This window comes from Mirounga angustirostris, unplaced genomic scaffold (assembly GCF_029215605.1).
Source record: "Mirounga angustirostris isolate CCGP_5_RB_7025 unplaced genomic scaffold, mMirAng1.0.hap1 SCAF_6, whole genome shotgun sequence".
In the NCBI taxonomy this organism is placed as follows: domain Eukaryota; kingdom Metazoa; phylum Chordata; class Mammalia; order Carnivora; family Phocidae; genus Mirounga; species Mirounga angustirostris.
Genome location: NW_026991714.1, coordinates 66,833,997 through 66,856,367, shown reverse-complemented (window position 1 = coordinate 66,856,367; position 22,371 = coordinate 66,833,997). Strand labels below are relative to the sequence as shown.

The following is a 22,371-nucleotide window of genomic DNA, read 5'->3' as shown; positions in this document are numbered from 1 at the left end:
ACTTTCTGGAAGAGTCATATTCTATCCCTTCATAGTAGTTACCCGTATTTTTGGCATATATATATAAGTTGTTCTCTCTTTAAAATTTTGAGATAGTTTCTTCTAACAGATCAAAATATACTCTAAATCTCTAGTGTATGGTTTTTTCCTACTCCCCTGCCTGATCACATTCTCTCCCTTTTTTTTTTTTGAAATCCTCTTCTTTTTTTACACAACTTATCAATTCCTTTTATAAAATTTTTTATAATTTCCATCTTTACGGTCATATTCCATCCCTTCATCATATCAACCCTTATTTTTGGACATATATAAGTTTTTCTTTCTTTAAAATTTTGGGAGGCACTTTCTTTTAACAGACCAAAATACACCCAAAATCTAGTGTGTGGCACTGATCTATATACCAGCCTGATCATATTTGATCATATTCTGTTTTTGTTTTGTTTTGTTCTGTTTTTGTTTTTTATCTTTTTCTTTTTCTTCTTCTTTTTCTTTTTTCTCTCTTTCCCTTTCTTTTCCCACTGCTTCAGGTCTTTTCTGATTTGTTTAGAGTATATTTTCTGGGGACGTTGTTACCCTGCTAGCATTTTGTTCTCTCATTAATCTATTCTCCTCTGCACAAAATGACAAGACGGAAAAAATCACCTCAACAAAAAGAACAAGAGGTAGTACCGACTGCCAGGGACCTACTCAATACGGACATTAGTACGATGTCCGATCTAGAGTTCAGAATCATCACTTTAAAGATACTAGCCGGGCTTGAAAAAAGCATGGAAGTTATTAGAGAAACCCTTTCTGGAGAAGTAAAAGAACTAAAATCTAACCAAGTAGAAATCAAAAAGGCTATTAATGAGGTGCAATCAAATATGGGGGCGCTAACTGCTAGGATAAATGAGGCAGAAGAGAGAATCAGTGATATAGAAGACCAAATGATGGAAAATAAAGAAGCTGAGAAAAAGATAAACAACTACTGGATCACGAGGGCAGAATTCGAGAGATAAGCGATACCGTAAGACGAAACAACATTAGAATAATTGGGATCCCAGAAGAAGAAGAAAGAGAGAGAGGGGCAGAAGGTATAATGGAGCAAATTATAGCAGAGAACTTCCCTAATTTGGGGAAGGAAACAGGCATCAAAACCCAGGAAGCACAGAGAACCCCTCTCAAAATCAATAAAAATAGGTCAACATCCCGACATCTAATAGTAAAACTTACGAGTCTCAGAGACAAAGAGAAAATCCAGAAGGCAGTTCAGGAGAAGAGATCTGTAACCTACAATGGTAGAAACATTAGATTGGCAACAGACCTATCCACAGAGACCTGGCAGGCCAGAAAGGACTGGCAGGATATATTCAGAGCACTAAATGAGAAAAATATGCAGCCAAGAATACTATATCCAGCTAGGCTGTCATTGAAAATTGAAGGAGAGATAAAAAGCTTCCAGGACAAACAAAAACTAAAGGAATTTGCAAACACGAAACTAGCCCTACAAGAAATCTTGAAAGGGGTCCTCTAAGCAAAGAGAGAGACTAAAAGCAACATAGACCAGAAAGGAACACAGACAATATACAGTAATAGTCACCTTACAGGCAATACAATGGCACTAAATTCCTATCTTTCAATAGTTACCCTGAATGTAAATGGGCTAAATGCCCCAATCAAAAGACACAGGCTATCAGATTGGATTAAAAAACAAGACCCATCGATATGCTGTCTGCAAGAGACTCATTTTAGAACCAAAGACACTCTCAGATTGAAAGTGAGGGGGTGGAAAACCATTTACCATGCTAATGGACACCAAAAGAAAGCTGGGGTGGAAATCCTTATAGCAGACAAATTAGATTTTAAACCAAAGACTGTAATAAGAGATGAGGAAGGACACTATATCCTACTTAAAGGGTCGATCCAACAAGATCTAACAATTGTAAATATCTATGCCCCTAACATGGGAGCAGCCAATTATATAAGGCAATTAATAACAAAAGCAAAGAAACACATCGACAACAATACAATAATAGTGGGGGACTTTAACACCCCCCTCACTGAAATGGACAGATTGTCTAAGCAAAAGATCAACAAGGAAATAAAGACTTTAAATGACACACTGGACCAAATGGACTTCACAGACATATTCAGAACATTCCATCCCAAAGCAACAGAATACACATTCTTCTCTAGTGCCCATGGAACATTCTCCAGAATCGATCACATCCTAGGTCATAAATCAGGTCTCAACCAGTACCAAAAGATTGGGATCATTCCCTGCCTATTTTCAGACCACAATGCTTTGAAACTAGAACTCAATCACAAGAGGAAAGTCAGAAAGAACTCAAATACATGGAGGCTAAAGAGCATCCTACTGAAGAATGAATGGGTCAACCAGGGAATTAAAGAAGAATTTAAAAAATTCATGGAAACCAATGAAAATGAAAACACAACTATTCAAAATCTTTGGGATGTAGCAAAGGCAGTCCTAAGAGGAAAGTATATAGCAATACAAGCCTTTCTCAAGAAACAAGAAAGGTCTCAAGTACACAACCTAACCCTACACCTAAAGGAGCTGGAGAAGGAACAGCAAATAAAGCCTAAACCCAGCAGGAGAAGAGAAATAATAAAGATCAGAGCAGAAATCGGGACGCCTGGGTGGCTCAGTCAGTTAAGAGTCTGCCTTCGGCTCGGGTCATGATCCCAGGGTCCTGGGATCGAGTCCCGCATCGGGCTCCCTGCTCTGCGGGGAGCCTGCTTCTCCCTCTGCCTCTGTCTCTCTGTCTCTCATGAATAAATATATAAAATCTTAAAAAAAAAAAAAGATCAGAGCAGAAATCAATGAAATAGAAACTAAAAGAACCGTAGAACAGATCAACGAAACAAGGAGCTGGTTCTTTGAAAGAATTAACAAGATTGATAAACCCCTGGCCAGACTTATCAAAAAGAAAAATGACCCAAATCAACAAAATCATGAATGAAAGAGGAGAGATCACAACCAACACCAAAGAAATACAAACAATTATAAGAACATATTATGAGCAACTCTATGCCAGCAAATTAGATAACCTGGAAGAAATGGATGCATTCCTAAAGATGTATCAACTACCAAAACTGAACCAGGAAGAAATAGAAAACCTGAACAGACCTATAACCACTAAGGAAATTGAAGCAGTCATCAAAAATCTCCCAAAACACAAAAGCCCAGGGCCAGATGGCTTCCCAGGGGAATTCTACCAAACATTTAAAGAAGAATTAATACCTATTCTTCTGAAACTGTTCCAAAAAATAGAAATGGAAGGAAAACTCCCAAACTCAAATTATGAGGCCAGCATTACCTTGATCCCAAAACCAGACAAAGACCCCATCAAAAAGGAGAATTACAGACCAATATCCCTGATGAACATGGATGCAAAAATTCTCACCAAAATACTAGCCAATAGGATCCAACAGTACATTAAAAGGATTATTCACCACAACCAAGTGGGATTTATCCCTGGGCTGCAAGGTTGGTTCAACATCTGCAAATCAATCAACGTGATACAATACATTAACAAAAGAAAGAACAAGAATCATATGATCCTCTCAATAGATGCAGAAAAAGCATTTGACAAAGTACAGCATCCTTTCTTGATCAAAACTCTTCAGAGTATAGGCATAGAGGGTACATACCTCAATATCATAAAAGCCATCTATGAAAAACCTACAGCGAATATCATTCTCAATGGGGAAAAACTGAGAGCTTTCCCCCTAAGGTCAGGAACACGGCAGGGATGTCCACTATCACCACTGCTATTCAACATAGTATTGGAAGTCCTAGCCACAGCAATCAGACAACAAAAAGAAATCAAAGGCATCCAAATCGGCAAAGAAGAAGTCAAACTCTCACTCTTTGCAGATGATAGGATACTTTATGTGGAAAACCCCAAAGACTCCACCCCAAAACTGCTAGAACTCATACAGGAATTCAGTAAAGTGGCAGGATATAAAATCAATGCACAGAAGTCAGTGGCATTCCTATACACCAACAACAAGACAGAAGAAAGAGAAATTAAGGAATCGATCCCATTTACAATTGCACCCAAAACCATCAGATACCTAGGAATAAATCTAACCAAAGAGGCAAAGGATCTGTACTCAGAAAACTATAAAATCCTCATGAAAGAAATTGAGGAAGACACAAAGAAATGGAAAAACGTTCCATGCTCATGGATTGGAAGAACAAATATTGTGAAGATGTCAATGCTACCTAGAGCAATCTACACATTCAATGCAATCCCCATCAAAATACCATCTACTTTTTTCAAAGAAATGGAACAAATAATCCTAAAATTTGTATGGAACCAGAAAAGACCCCGCATAGCCAGAGGAATATTGAAAAAAGCAAAAAAGCAAAGCTGGCGGCATCACAATTCTGGACTTCCAGCTCTATTACAAAGCTGTCATCATCAAGACAGTATGGTACTGGCACAAAAACAGACACATAGATCAATGGAACAGAATAGAGAGCCCAGAAATGGACCCTCAACTCTATGGTCAACTAATCTTTGACAAAGCAGGAAAGAATGTCCAATGGAAAAAAGACAGTCTCTTCAACAAATGGTGTTGGGAAAATTGGATAGCCACATGCAGAAGAATGAAACTGGACCATTTCCTTACACCACACACAAAAATAGACTCCAAATGGTTGAAAGACCTCAATGTGAGACAGGAGTCCATCAAAATCCTAAAGGAAAACACAGGCAGCAACCTCTTCGACCTCAGCCACAGCAACTTCTTCCTAGAAACATCGCCAAAGGCAAGGGAAGCAAGGGCAAAAATGAACTATTGGGACTTCATCAAGATAAAAAGCTTTGCAAAGCAAAGGAAACAGTCAACAAAACCAAAAGACAACTGACAGAATGGGAGAAGATATTTGCAAATGACATATCAGATAAAGGGCTAGTATCCAAAATCTATAAAGAACTCATCAAACTCAACACCCAAAGAACAAAGAATCCAATCAAGAAATGGGCAGAAGACATGAACAGACATTTTTCCAAAGAAGACATCCAAATGGCCAACAGACACATGAAAAAGTGCTCAATATCGCTCGGCATCAGGGAAATCCAAATCAAAACCTCAATGAGATACCACCTCACACCAGTCAGAATGGCTAAAATTAACAAGTCAGGAAACAATAGATGTTGGCAGGGATGCGGAGAAAGGGGAACCCTCCTACACTGTTGGTGGGAATGCAAGCTGGTGCAACCACTCTGGAAAACAGTACGGAGGTTCCTCAAAAAGTTGAAAATAGAGCTACCATATGATCCAGCAATTGCACTACTGGGTATTTACCCCAAAGATACAAAAATAGGGATCCGAAAGGGTACGTGCACCCCGATGTTTATAGCAGCAATGTCCACAATAACCAAACTGTGGAAAGAGCCAAGATGTCCACTGACAGATGAATGGATAAAGAAGATGTGGTATATATATACAATGGAATATTATGCAGCCATCAAAAGGAATGAGATCTTGCCATTTGCAACAATGTGGATGGAATTGGAGGGTGTTATGCTGAGCGAAATAAGTCAAACAGAGAAAGACATGTATCATATGATCTCACTGATATGAGGAATTCTTGATCTCAGGAAACAAACTGAGGGTTGCTGGAGTGGGGGGTGGGGGGGGAGGGATGGGGTGGCTGGGTGATGGACATTGGGGAGGGTATGTGCTCTGGTAAGCGCTGTGAATTGTGCAAAACTGTTGAATCTCAGATCTGTACCTCTGAAACAAATAATGCGATATATGTTAAGAAAGAAAAAAAAAAGAAGAATGTAGCAGGAGGGGAAGAATGAAGGGGGGGAATCGGAGGGGTAGACGAACCATGAGAGACGATGGACTCTGAAAAACAAACTGAGGGTTCTAGAGGGGAGGGGGGTGGGAGGATGGGTTAGCCTGGTGACGGGTATTGAGGAGGGCATGTTCTGCATGGAGCACTGGGTGTTATGCACAAACAATGAATCATGGAACACTACATCTAAAACTAATGATGTAATGTATGGGGATTAACATAACAATAAAAAATTAAAAAAAAAAAAGATCCAATATGTGCTGTGTATAAGAATGCCACTCACTTTAAGTAGAAAGAGAGAGCCAGAAACTGGTGTATCATGCACACGGTACATCTTAGAAGACTGGAGAAGCTCTAACTCACTTCAGATACAACAGAATTGGACATAAAAGCTATCAGGAGAGATAAAGAGGGGAATTTCGTAACAATCAAATGGTCAATTCATTAGGAGGACATAGCATAACCTAATAACAGGCCCTCAAACTATGAAGCAAAACTGATCATAGAAACAGACAATTGCACAATCATAACAGAAGATTTTAACACCTTGCAACACCTGATAAGACACAAAAAATCAGTAAAGACACAGAAGATGTGAACAACAATAGTATTAATTATGTAACCTAACTGGTTTTAGAGAACAAATTCACCCATTTTGGAGTACATATTCTTTTCAAGTGAACGTGGAACTTCACCAAGACAGACCATACATATACTGGGTCATGTTAGGAGTCTCAATCAAACTAAGAAGACTGAAATCATAAACACATTCTCTAACCTTGATGAAATTAAAGTACAAATCAGTACCAATAAGATATTTAGGAAGCAAAACAGACATCTGCTAATTAGGCCATATGCTTCTAGATAATCAACCCATGGGTCAAAGAATTCACAAGGAAATTAGAAAATATTTACAACTGAATGATAACGAAAATACAACATATTAAAAATTCTGAGATGAAGCCTAAGTAGTGCTTAAAGAAAGACGTGTAACTTTAAACACTTCTACTAGAAAAGTCTAAAATCATGACCTATGACCTATCTTGAGCTAAAGAAAAAAGAGCAAAGTAAATCCACACTAAGTAGAAGAAAGTTAACGATAAAGAGCAGAAATCAATGAAACTGAAAAAGTTGAGAAAAATTAACAAAGCCAGAAGCTGGTTCTTTGAAAATCATCTCAACAAAACTGACAAAGCCCTCGTGAGACTGACTGGGGAAAGTAGCAAACAGAAACCACCAGTCCCAGGATGAAAAAGCAGTTACCACCACGGCTCCTAGATGTTAAAAGAATAAGGAGGGACTCCTATGAACATCACGTATTCTGTATGTGATATGGATTATATATTGTGTTCTTACAATGAAGCTAGGGAAAACGTTATTAAAATCATGAGAGAAAATATATTGACAGTACTGTACTGTACTGATAAAAAAAACCCCATGTATAAGTGGATCCGTGCTTTCCTGACCTGTGATGTTCAAGGGTCAACTGTGTAACTTACCTAAATGACACAAGATGAAACCAAAAATCTGAATAGCCCTGTATTTATTAATCTGTTCTAAAAAACCATCCCACGAAGAACACTGCAGGCCCAGATGATTTCACACATTAATTCTATAAATACAATAATGAAAAAAGAGGAGGGTCAGAACTGGGTTATTAAAAAGTCAGCTTTACTACTGAACAGGAATAACGGCCAGGAATCAACATTCTGCAGGTTACAAACGCCAGACTGTGAAGAACTAGAAAAGCAGCTCCGAAGACATTCATTTCTTCTTCCCCTTCAAAGGCTTGGCAAACAGAGCCGGGTCGATGTGGTCCCTCGCCAGGCCCCTGATGGAGAAGAGCCTGGCCGCACGCTCCTGCAGGGTGCCCCCACATTTCAGTCCCAGGGCCGTGAGTTCACACTTGAGCCTGTCCAGACCCAGCACCTCCAGTTCTGCCGCAGAGCTGAAAGCCAGCAAATCCAGAGTTTGCTGACCAGTATCCTGAGGGGGGAAAGGAAAATATTAAAAACAGACTCCTCCCAATCATGAGGGGCGCCTGGTGAGCGTCTGCCTTCTGCTCCGGTCATGATCCTGGAGTCCTGGGATCGAGCCCCGCGTCAGGCTCCCTGCTCAGCGGGCGAACCACACCCGTTAAGCGCTCATGTGGGACATCCACCCCAATTCAGGCATTAAAATGTGATCAACCTGCAGCTTAGAACAGATAAAAACTATGGAGCCAAGGACGCCCCCTGGTGGCAAAACGATACCCATTCCAGAATTTAAAAGGAAAAAACCAAAGGACTTTTTGGGGAGCCGAGGCGAGCTTTGCCCTCATCCGTACTTCTGGTTACGAAACAAAGCTTCGCACTCAGCAGCCGATGGCGAAAAGCACATTTCATGTTGAGGACTTACTGAGGAACTGTGGCCATCGAGCTGCCCTGGCTCTGACTGTGGACCCCAAACTACTCACTGTGTTTCCTGATGGGCTTCCCTCCAGTCTGGTGGTGGGCGCACTCCCCCCAGCCTCTCCAGGTGTGGCCTCGGCAGCTCTGTCCTCATCGGCCTCCGCCTCGGGCTCCTGGGCTGGTCCCATCCCCGCAGCCTCCTCTTCTGTGGGCTCTTCGCCCTCTGCCCCTCCCTCCTCCTCCTGGCCGTTCTCTGTTTCTGTGGCCACTGTCCTGTCCACACGGCACTGAGCAGAGATCTGCCCCGACTTGGCACACACGTCTGCGGAGACAGCACACGCCGAGCCCGGCCCTGGGGCCAGCAGTGGCTCCAGGGACTGAGAGGCTGCACTGGCCACGGCCGCCCCTGGGCAGTGGCAGGGACACCCAGCTGCTAGCTCCACACCATCGAGGCCGTTGTCTGCAGCATGCGAGCTCATTCCTGAAGTACTAGGAGCTTCTTCCCAGTCATCATCCGAGGTCTCCGAGCTGGACTCCTCCGCTGTCTCCAGTCCTTCCATGCCCAACCTGCCGGGAGCAACGGAAAGGCTTAACACCACGCACGGCTTCTCTGCCGGACAGAGTTACCATTTGTCCAGGGAACAGCCTCTGTCAGGATCAAAGGATCTGCTCGCTTGAGATGGACAGTAGCTAAGTTTCAGAGAAAGATACTCAGAAGTATAAACGGAGGGGAAAAAATTCAGTGAGCCTGAAACCAACCATCCCAAAATTCCAGAGGGAATCTTCTTTACAGTTGTGAATCTCTTTTTTGTTTTTAAGTATTTACTTATTTGAGAGAAAGCACAAGCAGAGGGAGGGGCAGAGGGAGAAGCAGACTCCCCGTTGAGCAGGGAGCCGACGCGGGACTCGATCCCAGGACCCTGAGATCATGACCTGAGCTGAGGCAGATGTTTAACCCACTGAGCCACCCAGTTGCCTCTAAATAGTTGTGAATATCGGGCGCCTGGGTGGCTCAGTGGGTTAAGCGACTGCCTTCCGCTCAGGTCATGGTCCTGGAGTCCCTGGATCGAGTCCCACATCGGGCTCCCTGCTCAGCAGGGAGTCTGCTTCTCCCTCTGACCCTCCCCCCTCTCATGTGCTTGCTCTCTCATTCTCTCTCTCTCAAATAAATAAATAAAATCTTTAAAAAAAAAAATAGTTGTGAATATCTTAAAACAAAATTGATTTTGCCTAAAGCTTTTTTTCCTATCTTGTTCAAGTCTCAACGGTTACAAATGTAGATAAATTAACAAAAAGTTAAAAGAAAATCCTATTTTTATTCATAATCGCCCCAAACTGAAAACTACCCAAACTCTCAACAGAATGGTAAAAACAGATGCAATGATACTTGGCAACAAAAAAGACAAGCCACTGATACATGTAATACCAGCCATGGATTTTATTTTATTTTTTTTTTATTTTTATTTTTTAAAGATTTTATTTATTTATTTGAGAGAGAGAGAGAATGAGAGAGAGCACATGAGAGGGGGGAGGCGCAGAGGGAGAAGCAGACTCCCTGCCGAGCAGGGAGCCCGATGTGGGACTCGATCCTGGGACTCCAGGATCATGACCTGAGCCGAAGGCAGTCGCTTAACCAACTGAGCCACCCAGGCACCCCAGCCATGGATTTTAAAAGCATTGTGCTAAGTGAGAGACTCCAGACACAGAGGGCTGCAGGACATTCTGGAAAAGACAGAACCATCGGAACAAACACCACACCAGCATCAGCGCTTGCCGGGGGTGGGGGGCAGGGGGACAGGAATTAATCACAAAGAAGCACATGGGCAATTTTTAGGGAAATGGAAATAGTCCAAATCTTGGTTACATGACTGTATTCCTCAAAACTCATAGATCTAGTCAATAAGCAAGTATGAATTCTCTTTAAAGACTATTAATTTGACAGAGAGCTAGAGAGAGAGCACAAGTAAGCAGAGCGACAGGCAGAGGGAGAGCGAGAGGGAGAAGCAGGCTCCCCACTGAGCAGGGAGCCCAATGCGGGGCTGGATCCCAGGACCCCAGGATCACGACCTGAGCTGAAGGCGGACGCTTAATGACTGAGCCACCCAGGGACCCCAACAAGTATTAATTTTAGTGCGTATAAATTGCATCCCAATAAACCTGATTCAACCCCCGCCCCCCAGCACAATCCCACTACCTTTTCTCTCAAAAACACTCAATTCCTATTTCACAAAGAACACCCAAGATTCTCCGCTGGACTTGCACAGTTACACGATCTTTCATTAACAATTATCTTTCTAGCCCCAAAGCAGAGGCCAGCAAGGAAGCAAGATGCGTCTGGACATCATTTTCTAGAACTTGGCCCAAGGGAAGTGAGCTAGTGGCCGGCGGACTGAGTGGGCAGGGGGAGCGCCAAGCAGCAGCATGGATAAGACAAGGCGCTGTCGTGCTTTTCAGCTGCAAGTACAAAAGTGGACCAAGGGAGCTCTGGCGGTGGCCACAAGACCTCAGTAATGACTGAAAACCCACAGAGAAAACAGAACAATTTGGAAAGTACAGCCATGGCTTCCAGCTAGAATTTCTGAAAGTTAACTCTTTCAGCACCAGTCAGTCATTCAAGTATAAAGGGATTCCTACTTGATCTTTCACTAACGAAAAGCCGTCCCTTCACTTCCGTTGCCAGCACGCAGGACAGAAACCACGAGGAGCATGCACCGTGTGACGGCCATGGACACCTGAGGACTGAAGCACTCTGGAAACGTCCGTGCTCCCACCAAACCTTACTTTAAAAAGCATTTACGCCAGACAGGCAAGAGGAAATGTCGTCAGGCTGCACAGACCTCCCTGGGAGGACGATGAAGCGCACTTACCAAAAGCACTTCCTTTTCCCTGCACTGGCTCCTCGGTCCGTTTTTGACTGGTGGGGTCTTTTCCGACTCTCACTGATTTCGGCCGAAACCATCTTGCTGGAGGCAGCCTGCATACCTAACCGGAAATGTTCCCAAATCAGTTACACTATCAGAAGTGAGTATAACTGGAAACATTACCAACAGCATGGACAGCAAACACAGCCACATTGCAGTCTTAAGCTCGAGTTTGTTAACGTTCCAAAATTTAATATGGCTAAAATGGACTGGACTCAAGTTTACACAGGTTCAAAGTACTGAGCATTCAGGCTCTGGAACCAAAGGCCCATCTGTAGTCCTGAGCCTGACGGGTGCATCCCGGCCTCCCCAGACCTGACGGTCCATCCCCTGCTACTCACTGCTTGTACAGTGTTACGTGATAACCTTTTGATTGAAAAGATTCCTTTTTATTCAGTGGAACCCACAAGAACCCTAGCATAATGCTTTAGATGCTAAAAAAAAAGCTAATCATTCTCATTAAAAATCATTAAAAAAAAAAAAAAAAAAAACCTGGGCCTAAAACTAGAAGCAAGCAAACAAGGTCAACACCTCCTGAGGACTTGGTGTATCCCCCACGAAGCACAAGTGTTCTTACCTGGGGCCCATGGGCCCCCAGAATTCAAGAGTCAAGTACATCACATATTGTGTGTGTGCTCTTTTTTTTCTGGGGTATAAGGCATACTGTTTATCGCTATTATTACTTTGAAAGATTTTATTTATTTAAGAAAGAGTGCATGTGCACACAGGGCGCAGAGCAGAGGGAGAGGGTCAGGTCGACTCCCCACCGAGCACGGAGCCCAATCCCACGACCCCAAGGTCACGACGCGGGCCGAAATCCAGAGTTGGACGCCGAACCGACGGAGCCCCCCAGGCACCCTTGTTCTGGGTATTACGGAGGGGAGGGGTCCCACGGCTTTCCCGATTCTCAGTCTGTGACCCACGAAGACTCCAGAGCGACAGTGCGGCTTCTGCGAGGCGCCCCCACACTCACCTCTGAGCACGGAGTCCTCCAGGCGCTCGGCCATGTCATGGCACTGCTGCTGGTACACAGGGCTGGCGAAGCAGTGCCGGGGCTCCGCGAGCTTCCGCTGCAGCCGCTCCAGGCGCTTCTGCTCCTTCCCGGCCTCCCGCTCGGCCTGCTGTCTCACCCACTCGGCCATTCTGGGGCGGGCGGGAGACACGGCGCTGACCAGACAGATCACGCACATGCCTGCTAATACATGACGAGCCCCCACCCCTGACGAACCCACACTGTCCCGGGCCTGCTGGGAGGACCCCCTCAAGCCCGATGGGAATTATTAAACGACGGAAAGAGCTACGGCCAGAAGGAGTGAGAGCACTCGTCTTCCAAGGCTACAGTTCGACATGCACGGCACGTGGACCACCACCGCCAGGAACGTGCGTTGCTATCGTCAAAGAAATTAACACAGCGGGCAGCTTACGCTTTCTCATGGTTGACATCTCGTAGCCTCCTTCCGCTGAGGTCCCGGCAAGCTTCTCGATTGGTTGTCTTCTCAATCTGAGCACCAAGCGCTCGGAGCATAGATCCAAACCCTGTGCAAATATATTTGGAGAAAGCAGGTTAAAAAGCGTTCCAGGGGGGCGCCTGGGTGGCTCTGTCAGTGAAGCGTCTGCCTTCGGCTTGGGTCGTGGTCCCAGGGTCCAGGGATCGAGACCCACATCTTCTCCCTCTCCCACTACCCCTGCTTGTGTTCCCTCTCTCGCTGTGTCTCTATCAAATAAATAAATAAAATCTTAAAAAAAGAAAGGGTCCCAGGATGGATAAATGCCAAATTTGTGAACTTGCTATTATATCACAAGATTAAAAATGATCTCTTTGGGGCACCTGAGTGGCTCAGTCGGTTAAGCATCTGACTCTTAGTTTTGGCTCAGGGTCATGAGATCACGCCCCCACATCGGGCTCCAAGCTCAGTGAGGAGTCTGCTGAAGTTTCTCTTTCTTTCTCCCTCTGCCCCTCCCGTGCTCACACTCTCTCTCTAAAATAAATAAATCTTTAAAAAAAATTTTTTTTCTTTTTTTTTTAAAGAAAGGGACATCAAGATTCTGCCCAGGAATCGAAGGTAAAAATATTGATAAACCTGATTCAACCTTGTGCCTCTCGCCCTTCCTCTTATATTTCTGAAATACTGTATCTGCACCACTGGGATATTTTTTTTAAGATGTTAATTTATTTGATAGAGTGCGAGTGAGAGAGAACATGAATGGGGGGTGGGGGGTGCAGAAAGGGAGGGAAGAGCAGACTCCCAACTGGGCAGAGAGCTCAATGTGGTTCGATCCCAGGACCCCGGGATCATTACCTGAGCCGAAGGCAGACGCTTATTCAACTGAGCCACCCAGGTGCCCCCACTGGGGTATTTTAGAGGGCTTTACCTAGTGCCACAGATCCCAAGGTTTCCAGATTAATAACTTAAAAAATGCTATGGTGAGATTTTGCAGGAAGTTTCAAAGGAAAAGCAATTTTAAGTTTTCCCTGGTTGATATGATAAACTTCATTCTTATTGACACAATTTCAAACAGCAGGATGATTATAATGAGATGCCAGCCAGCTCTCTAAAAACCAAACCAAATCACTGCGGATTCTGAGAAAGCTTCAGGATGACATGTTAGCGCATCAGGAGAAATACCCAGAACTGCCCATATTCCATTTTTGCTTTTAGTTTCTCTTCTCTATTCTTAGATAATGTTCATACAACAACGACCTCAATCTACCCCAGTCTGTAAATGGCTATATTCCACAGGCTGACTTTAGTCCTCCCTTGGAACTACAATGACCTGACAAAATCTTGCTAAAAAGCAGAAGATTTAACTATAATGATCCTTTCTCTTCATCCAATTTCCCCAAAGTTTTAGAACCTAATCGCCTAAGAGCTATGCTGCTGGCAAGGGTAGAAATTATAATCGGGGGGCGCCTGGGTGGCTCAGTTGTTGGGGGTCTGCCTTCAGCTCAGGTCATGATCCCGGGGTCCTGGGAGGAGCCCCACATCGGGCTCCCTGCTTGGCCTGCTTCTCCCTCTCCCACTCCCCCTGCCTGTGTTCCCTTTCTCGCTGTCTCTCTGTCAAATAAATAAATAAATAAAATCTTAAAAAAAAAAAAAGAAATTATAATCAGACAATATATTCCTCAAAAAGAATAAAAAAAAAATACTCAAAACTAGGAAAGTGAATAAAGGATTTCATATGGCAGAACGAGACCTGCACACCCCAGAGGGCTGCCCAGGGCTAGAGACTGCGGCTGTGACACACAGAGGTAGCCAACATGCAGGTCCTACCTCCTTTTCCACCTCGGAGCCTGGGTTCCAAACTATACACAGCCCCATGCCGCACTCCGTCACTGGTGTCCACGAGGGATCCATTGCACTTCACAAAGAAGCATTCCACTGGAACATCCTAGAGACAAGTTTGGGGTTTTTAAATGAGGTTTAAATGGGGTTTTTAAAAGTCTCCTGCAGGAAGGGGCCTAGCCCATTATGTTTTTATTACTCCGGTTATAAGTACATAGCGTGTGTTCCATTAGTATTTGTTGGACTGAAAATCCAAAGAAAAAAAGTCACTTCCTAGGACTTATTCAGGGTATGACTTTTTCCTAACACCTCATCATGATATGCACAAGAACTTGTCGTCTTTCAGGTGAAGATAAGAACTGCTCTCTTCTTCTCTGATAGGAAATCAGAGTCAAGGTGGAAAACTACATGGGGCTCAGACCCACTAACTCTGCAAAGGCCCTTTTTCTCTTGACTTTTTTTTAAACCAGTAATATCAAGTTGCACAAGTTTAAAAGTGACAATACACAGTCTGAAAAGTGTAGATAAGGACAAACAGGAGGAGGGAAGGAGACAACAGTATGGGCTGCCTACACCTACATCAGCTGTAGCAGGTGGAGGGCCAGCTGGTCTTTTCTGCCCATGTCCCCGAGTTACAGCGGAAGCCCCAAGTACCTCCACACCCACTCTGTAGATTTCAAACATTCTCAGACCAAGGGATGAATAGAACATATGAAAGAAGACTCACACACCAACAGAAAGGAAAAACGCACAACTGGTATCTTCCCGAAGTGGACACAATGAATGTTCGTTCCAGACCACATCCCACGGCCATTTCAATGGGATCTACCTGTTCATTCAATATATATTAATCAAGTCCCTATTTGCCAGGTACTTTCACATGTTGGGATATTGTAGTGAATAATACAGCAAGTACAGACCCTGCCTTTTTCCTAGCGGGGAAAGACAGAGAACGACCAGATGAATGCTATCCGATGGCCATGGTGATAGGCAGGCTGAAGGGGATAGCGTGTGTGGATGGCTGTGCCGGTCATCTATCTAACATATACAGTTAGTCAAGAAAAGCCTCTCTGATCAAGTGTCATTTTAGCAGAGAATGAAGGAAAGGGAGAGAACAAGCCACGTGGCTATCTGGGGGAAGAGCATTCCAGAGGTAAAGAGGGGCAGCAGGAATAAGCCCAGAGTATTCGTGGAACAGCAACATGGCCAACGTGGCTGAAAGATGTCTACCAAAGGGGAATGGGAAGGCCTTTAAAAGCCCCTGTAAGAACTTTGGGTTTCACTCTGAATAAAGCCACTGCAGGGTGTGGAACAGATTGAGAGCGGAGTTATATTCTTAAAGGATCACTCTAGTTGTTAAACTGGAAATAAGACTAGAGAAGCAGAGACATCAGTGACATCGGCTAGGTGAGCAATGAAGGCCATTTGTCTCGGGGGTAGTGACAGAAGGGGATGAGAAACGGGGGTGGGGGGTCCCCTAAGGTTCTGGAGGTGGGCAGTGAGAGCCACAGAGCAATGAGAGAGGAGTCCAAACATTTGGCTTGACTAACAGGAAACTGAGTTGCCATTTGTTAAGAGTGAGAAGCACGTTTGGGGGAGAGTTCCAGTCTCATTTTTTTTTTTAAAGATTTTATTTATTTATTTGAGAGAGAGAATGAGAGAGAGAGAGAGAGAGCACAAGAGGGGGGAGGCTCAGAGGGAGAAGCAGACTCCCTGCTGAGCAAGGAGCCCGATGTGGGACTCGATCCCAGGACTCCAGGATCATGACCTGAGCCGAAGGCAGTCGCTTAACCAACTGAGCCACCCAGGCGCCCCTCCAGTCTCATTTTTGATGTGTTGGTTTGAAAGGTCTTACAGCCACATGCAGATGCTGAGGAACCTGGTGGGGACACAAGTCTGCAGTCTGGGGACAAGGTCTGGGCTGGAAATTTCCATCTGGAAGATGTCAGCACGCCGGTGCTACTCACCGCCCTGAGCATGGATGGAGTGTCCCGCAGGAGGGAGGAGGCTCCGGAACAAAGATGAGAAGACCCAGTCGCCACTGCTCCAAGGTTCAGAGATCAGGGAGACAAGGAGGCAGCAGCAAGAGGAAGTGGAAGGAAGGCTAGTGAGGTGGACGTGCGGACAAGTGAGCAAAGTGTGCCAAGGAGCGAATGTTGGGAGCGTGCCCACAGATGCTGACAGGCCCAGAGACAGGAGGACTGGAAACCGACCATCAGGTATGGCACACGTGGCAGGAGGTAGTCATTCACAGTAACGGAAGATGGGAAGGCAGAATGTACGGCAACGAGGTAGGGGCACTGGAATGAGGACGAGGAAGGTCTCTCTTGACTGCCTGTATTTTCTCATTGAAAACAAAGTATGGGCCTCGAGATGGGAGAAGTACTGGAGATTTTATTAAAGAGAGGAGGTCGGAGAGTCACGCAGAAGAGTGAGAGCGATGAACTCGGCACTGTTTCCCAAGCCTTTTCACAACATGGTGTACAGAAAACACATCCGGGGGACACGGGGAAATGAGCAAAGCTCCTGAGGCACCCCCAGATTCTGCCCCCCCTGCCGGAGGGCTGCAGGGATCAGTATCTCCGCAGTCTTCCACCTCAGCAGAAGCCCACTCTGGCCTGGGAATATACAGCAGAAGTGCAACGCATCACGAAGGTAGTCCGTGTTTGTGCATTTACGGTAAGACTGATTTGTGTCACTGCCCAGATAGCAGGCAGAATCGATGGATTTAAGGTAACTGGCGTTTTCCCAGGCAAATGCGCTAGCAGAAGAGAGGAGCAAAGGAGCTCAGACTACACGCAGGCATGTGATTAACAGGAAGGACTATTCCTGTCTGTAAAATACTGTCCACTTTTAAGAGTTGTACAGATTAAATGAGGTATGTAATGTACCTCATGGTTTTTTACATTTATGAATGAAAAGCTACTTTAGCTTCTCTTAATATTTTCTGTGTCCAGTGGGTTTGTATTCTAAAAATCTAAACAACCTTAAAAGACATTAATGTGAAGGCAGAAAGATTATTATATACACCGTACTTCGTTTCCAAACAGAATTGCTTGTTAAACAAAACAACTGATCAACAAAATTGCATTTTCTACTTAAGATTGTTATCAATAATCACTAGTAGGAAAAAAGGATAAAGGAAATTTAGAATCAATTTAAGGGTCTTTGACCATCTGCGTTTTATACAGTATTTCAAGCACAAAGTAGTGTTCGTTTTAGCCCAATCAGTCTAAGGCCACCAGAGACAAATGTGTAGTTCACCTAAGTCAAATTCATTGACTCACTGCAACAAGGGGGGGGGGGCTGCACACAAGAGGAATCCTTGGGTGTCTCACAACCAACAAAAAACAATTATTGGGGCGCCTGGGTGGCTCAGTCGTTAAGCGTCTGCCTTCGGCTCAGGTCATGGTCCCAGGGTCCTGGGATCGAATCCCGCATCAGGCTCCCTGCTCGGCAGGAAGCCTGCTTCTCCCTCTCCCACTCCCCCTGCTTGTGTTCCCTCTCTCACGGTCTCCCTCTCTGTCAAATAAACAAATAAAAATCTTTTAAAAAATTAAAAAAAAAAAACAATTATTATAGGATTTGGGGCAAGGGTGGAGTTTAGGTGAAATTTAAATGAAAGTGTTTTGAGAGGCTCAAAACAAAGCAGAGCTGTGTGTACAAAGGGGCAACATCAAGTCCAGACTGTGAAGTAGACTGGATCCAGACCCCTGTTTCCTTGGAAACGACAAAGTTAAGATAAATATGGAATGTTGTGTTCAGAAACTCCTAATCTGAAGCTCTGCACCTGGGCTGGAAATTTAGAGTGCTTTCTCTATATCAAAGTGACTCAGAGTCTCAAGGCAAGAGTGGGATGCTTCATTCTCACTGATAAAATTTCAAACAGCAAAGTGTCTTGTCTATAATTTTCCAGATCAAGGTTTCTTAGTGAATCAGAAAGCAGCAGACTTCCAAGGGAGTCATTATGACATTTTCCAACTGCACCATGTCCTCGGGAGAAATACTGTTTCCTATTAACTTTGCAGCTGGCTTTTTCTGTGTCTGTTATCCTAGCCTGAAGAACAGCAGGGCAGATTTTTACTTTTTCTGTGGACTCCAACACTGACCTCATCCTGTGTCAGAATAATTTTGTTTCAGAACGCACAGATGTGAACTTGAGCTATTTTAATTTCTTCCAGTATCTCATCAAATGCCCTTTTATAAGTTTCTTGTTTCTGTTCACAAATGTTATGGTCCTATTTCTTGAGCACCTGACAGAACCATCCATTTGTATTTCTTCCTTCCTATTTAAAATTATTTTTTCCAATACTCTCATAATTAAGATCCTATTTTTTCTGGTCATTTTGGATCAACTGTAAAGAGATAAGAGTTATTTTCAGACATATTAAAATCCATCTATTTTGTAAGATATTTCCCCACCCAGATGGTCAAAAACAGTTCTGACAGTTTCTAGACTGGACTGCAGTGTAGAAAGACAAATGGGGAGGCTGAAAAACCACATTATTTGCAAAGATACGTTGCTTTTTCATGGAACTCGTCCAAATAAAGATTCGGTTTCCACTGCAGTGTTAACATGTGTGAAGCCTATAAATAACAAGCAGAAGAAACAGACTAGGGAAATACGGATGAAGTGAGGTTATAAAAAACATACTAGATCAAGGGCCAAAATTAAAATTAGATTTGGGGAGATCACCAAATTCTTTTTTTTTTTTTAAAGATTTTATTTATTAATTTGAGAGAGAGCACATGAGAGGGGGCAGGGTCAGAGGGAGAAGCAGACTCCCTGCTCAGCAGGGAGTCCGATGGATCACCAAATTCTTTAGGTAACTGAACAGGTTTAACGTCTCACTGCTGAGAGAAGCTCACTGGCTTGATTAATTCCGTAAATCACACATGTAACTTTAGAAGTCCGTGACAGTTTTTCAAAAATATGCACGGGCAAATGCAACCATCAGAGGATCAGTGAAAACATCTAAACGACAGACCCCGAGAACCCACGCCCTCGTGTGGGACACGTGTGTGAGTGCTCGGCCCCGACCAGAGACCAGATGAACCCACTGCCCTCCCCAACCACCCTCTGGCCTCGGTCTGGACATGAAAATACTCCTCTACGTTGGAGCCAACAGGGCTGTGCAGTGGACAACATGCACATCATAGAAGCACAGGATGAATGCAACGGAAACGGAAGGAAATGCGCCCTAAAAGCCATCTGCGCCAAATGCCTCATTTGCACACGAAGAAACAATGCCAAGGGTTTCTGTTCGTCCACACCGAGGGCGGAACTAAGCGCCTGTGAGCCGAGGGGTTGTTCCCCCTCCTGTAGGGATACGAAACCACCGCCACCCCAAAACAAAAGCAAAGCAAAGCCTCAGCATCAGTCTGAAGCACCTTAAAACTGAGGAGCCCTCAGCCTCAAAAACTGAAAACCCCAAGGAACGGACGCGCCCCGACCCACCCTCTTCCCCACCCAATCCTGCTCCCCGTCCGCCTCGCTGCCCTTCCTTCCAGGAAGCGCGAGCCTCACCCGATCTTGGCAGTGTCGGTGGATCACATCTCGTACGGAGCACCGGGCCGAGGCACACTGCACAGCCTCGCAGCCGAAGCCGGGGCAGCGAACCCACACCATCGGCGCGCTGTCCGCCATTTCAACTAACTCCGGGACCTCCGGGTCCCGTGGACAAGGTACCGCCCCTCGCCCAGCGCGTCTTGATGGCGTCACGGGGCCTTCCGCGCCCCGCCCCCACACCCTCCGCTCGCCACGCCCCCCGGGGCCAGTCACGTGAGCCGCGCCCCTGCGCCGCGCCGTGCCGCGCCAGCGGGGGAGGGGAACAGGAAGGGCCTGGAGGAGGCCGATAAGGCGGCGGAGCGCGAGGGCGAGGCGTTGCTAGGAGACACTGCTGGGGCGGGGCTCGGGGGACTGTGTATAAAAGGCTGGTGCAGGGTCGGCTTTCGAGCGTTCTGGCCGCGAGCGATAAGGCGCTGGCGAGGCGCCGCCCCGCAGGCTCCGGTCGCGTCCCTGGCGCTGCGCGGTTATTTTTGGGTCGCGGGAAGCAGGGCCTGGAGGAGGCGCGCTCCCTGGGGGCGCGAGGAGAGGCGCTGCAGTCCCGGAAGCGGTGGGGGCGGCCTTCTCGGCCCCGGAGACGCCCCCCCCCCCCCCCCAGGGCCCAGGAGCGGCGGCGGGGCTGCCCCTCGGTCTCTGCCGGCCGCGCGCGGTGCCTTCTTCCTTCCTCCTGCTGGCGCCGTGTGCAGTTTGCTTGGCCGCGAGTGGGCCCCGCGGGGGGCGGGGGCGCCCAGGGCCATCGGGGTGCCGGCCCGCAGCCCCCACGCTCGCAGTGAGGACGCCTGGCCGAGGAAACTCCACGGAGGCTCCGAAGTCGCTTCACTGTGGCGGCGGGAGCACGACTGGAAAGCCACGGCCTGTGAAGTTAGGGATTCTGACTGTGATCTTCGCCTCAGTCGCCCTGTAGGGAAACGGAAAGGGCCTCGGTGGGGCTTCCTCTGGCGCAAGAAAAACGACCCCAAATGCTGAGGCCGTGGTGCCTGGAGAGCAGCGCTTTGCAGAGTGGCTCTCGCGGTGACCGTGGCTGCACGGAGTCCCGGGGTGCCTCACCAAGTATGGAAAGGCAGTCCGGACCCTGGACAGCTCGAGCCCCTCTATACCCCCTTCCCTGCTCTCCGTCCCCAGTGTCCCCGAACAAGCCACCTCCAGAGATCCAAGCCCCAAGCCTCTTTGTTTATTCACCATTTCTTCCTTCTTGGGATTAAAAAAAAAAAAAAAAAGGCTATTTCAGAGGTCTGGGGGTCTTCCTCTCCTGCCAAGTAACCAGACAAATGAGCAGTTTAGCTTTACACAACGTTTTTGCCTCGGTGATTTATATGTGTAAGATTAATTCGTCCTTTTCAGTAAGGAAAGTCCACGTCGTTTATTACTAGCGTTCTATCTCCCCCTTCTGAAACCCCACGTCTGAATGAAATTGTTCACCCTTTATCTCCTGTTGCATTTAAATTCCTATTGTCGAAAAAATCCTAAGTATTGAATAGGCATTGCCATTTCAAATATGAAATAACTATTGTTATTAACGATTGCCTTTTCAAAGATACATATTTACTGAGCAATATATAACCGCTCCTAAACCTTCACACTGAGCATATAGCACCGTGATGTACACCAAGTAGAAGTCAAATAAATATTAACTGGCTATTTGATGAATCACTAAGGTAGTAAGTCAAATTATTCCCAATGTACGTCTGAAGAAATTTATTTTGCACTAGTATAGCACTTTCTATCCTAAGAATGCAGACTTCAACTTGGATTGGTGGTTTTAAAATTCATTTAAATAGTCCGGAAACTGAGGACCCTAAAGTCAGGGCTATAGCCAAGAACACATGGGTAGAGGAAAATCTAGAAATAGAGCTGATGAGCTGGGTGGCTGAGAGTCTACAGTGGTGTCCAGTAGGCACTGCTGTGTGGCCAGACTGGTCAGTGGTTATGGAAAAGGAGAGACAGCTTCTGCCACCTTCCCCACCTCGGAGTGGTAGGCAGGGAAGGGACAGGAAGGCACATTAGGGTTGGGACCAGTAGGTGGTGAGTGGGTGGAGGCCAGTTCCTCTTTTAGCAAAATAGTGTAGCCGCGCTCTTGGGACCGTCTTTGCTGTCCTTTCCAATAAGCCTACACTTTGTTCCCGCCCATCTCCTCTGAAAGATCGACGCTAGCTCTACTTTGCTTTTTGAGGACTGGTTCCCATAGCGGGAAGACACTGCAAGAGCATCCTGAGGCCATGTGGAATAATTGTTCACTGCCAGGAAATGACATCTCCAGACAATGTTTGTGTGGCAACCCATGACAGGGGCTCAGTTGAGCCAAAACGTCATGCTGGTCTGCAAGAACAGGAAGCAGGGCTGTCCGCTCCGGCAGTTTTTATAAATGACAGTGAGGTTCCCAAACTAGTGAATT

At 45.7% G+C, this 22,371-nt stretch overlaps 1 protein-coding gene and 1 long non-coding RNA gene across 3 annotated transcripts in view; one reads left to right on the top strand and one right to left on the bottom strand.

Moving 5' to 3' along the window:
• Nucleotides 1–7,472: 7,472 nt before the first annotated feature.
• On the bottom strand, nt 7,473–20,151 carry SDE2 (SDE2 telomere maintenance homolog). Of its 2 annotated transcripts, XM_045877631.3 has the most exons (7): nt 19,941–20,151; nt 14,402–14,519; nt 12,554–12,665; nt 12,103–12,272; nt 11,076–11,190; nt 8,274–8,775; nt 7,473–7,804 (listed from the first exon to the last, which is right to left on the bottom strand). In XM_045877631.3, the coding sequence occupies exons 1-7, from the start codon at nt 20,058–20,060 to the stop codon at nt 7,583–7,585; spliced, it is 1,359 nt and encodes a 452-aa protein (XP_045733587.1). In that variant the 5' UTR covers nt 20,061–20,151; the 3' UTR covers nt 7,473–7,582. The 2 variants fall into 2 exon arrangements, with proteins under 2 accessions (XP_045733587.1, XP_064450532.1); XM_064594462.1 differs by lacking the exon at nt 14,402–14,519 and having other exon boundaries at nt 19,941–20,076.
• Nucleotides 19,965–22,371, top strand: part of LOC135364748 (uncharacterized) — a 25,712-nt gene continuing 23,305 nt past the window's right edge. The window contains exon 1 of the long non-coding RNA XR_010412385.1: nt 19,965–20,098. This is a non-coding gene — a long non-coding RNA (uncharacterized LOC135364748). The remainder of the gene's footprint in view (nt 20,099–22,371) is intronic.

What these genes read in the sequence shown, in the direction of transcription:
- SDE2 (XM_045877631.3), bottom strand. Translation starts at nt 20,060, where the DNA reads ATGGCGGACAGCGCGCCGATGGTGTGGGTTCGCTGCCCCGGCTTCGGC. An exon ending in GATGTCAACCATGAGAAAGC is followed by an intron (nt 12,273 to 12,553) that starts GTAAGCTGCCCG and finishes CGCCCGCCCCAG; the next exon opens with AATGGCCGAGTGGGTGAGAC. An exon ending in GAAGCCCATCAGGAAACACA is followed by an intron (nt 7,805 to 8,273) that starts GTGAGTAGTTTG and finishes TTCCCCCCTCAG; the next exon opens with GATACTGGTCAGCAAACTCT.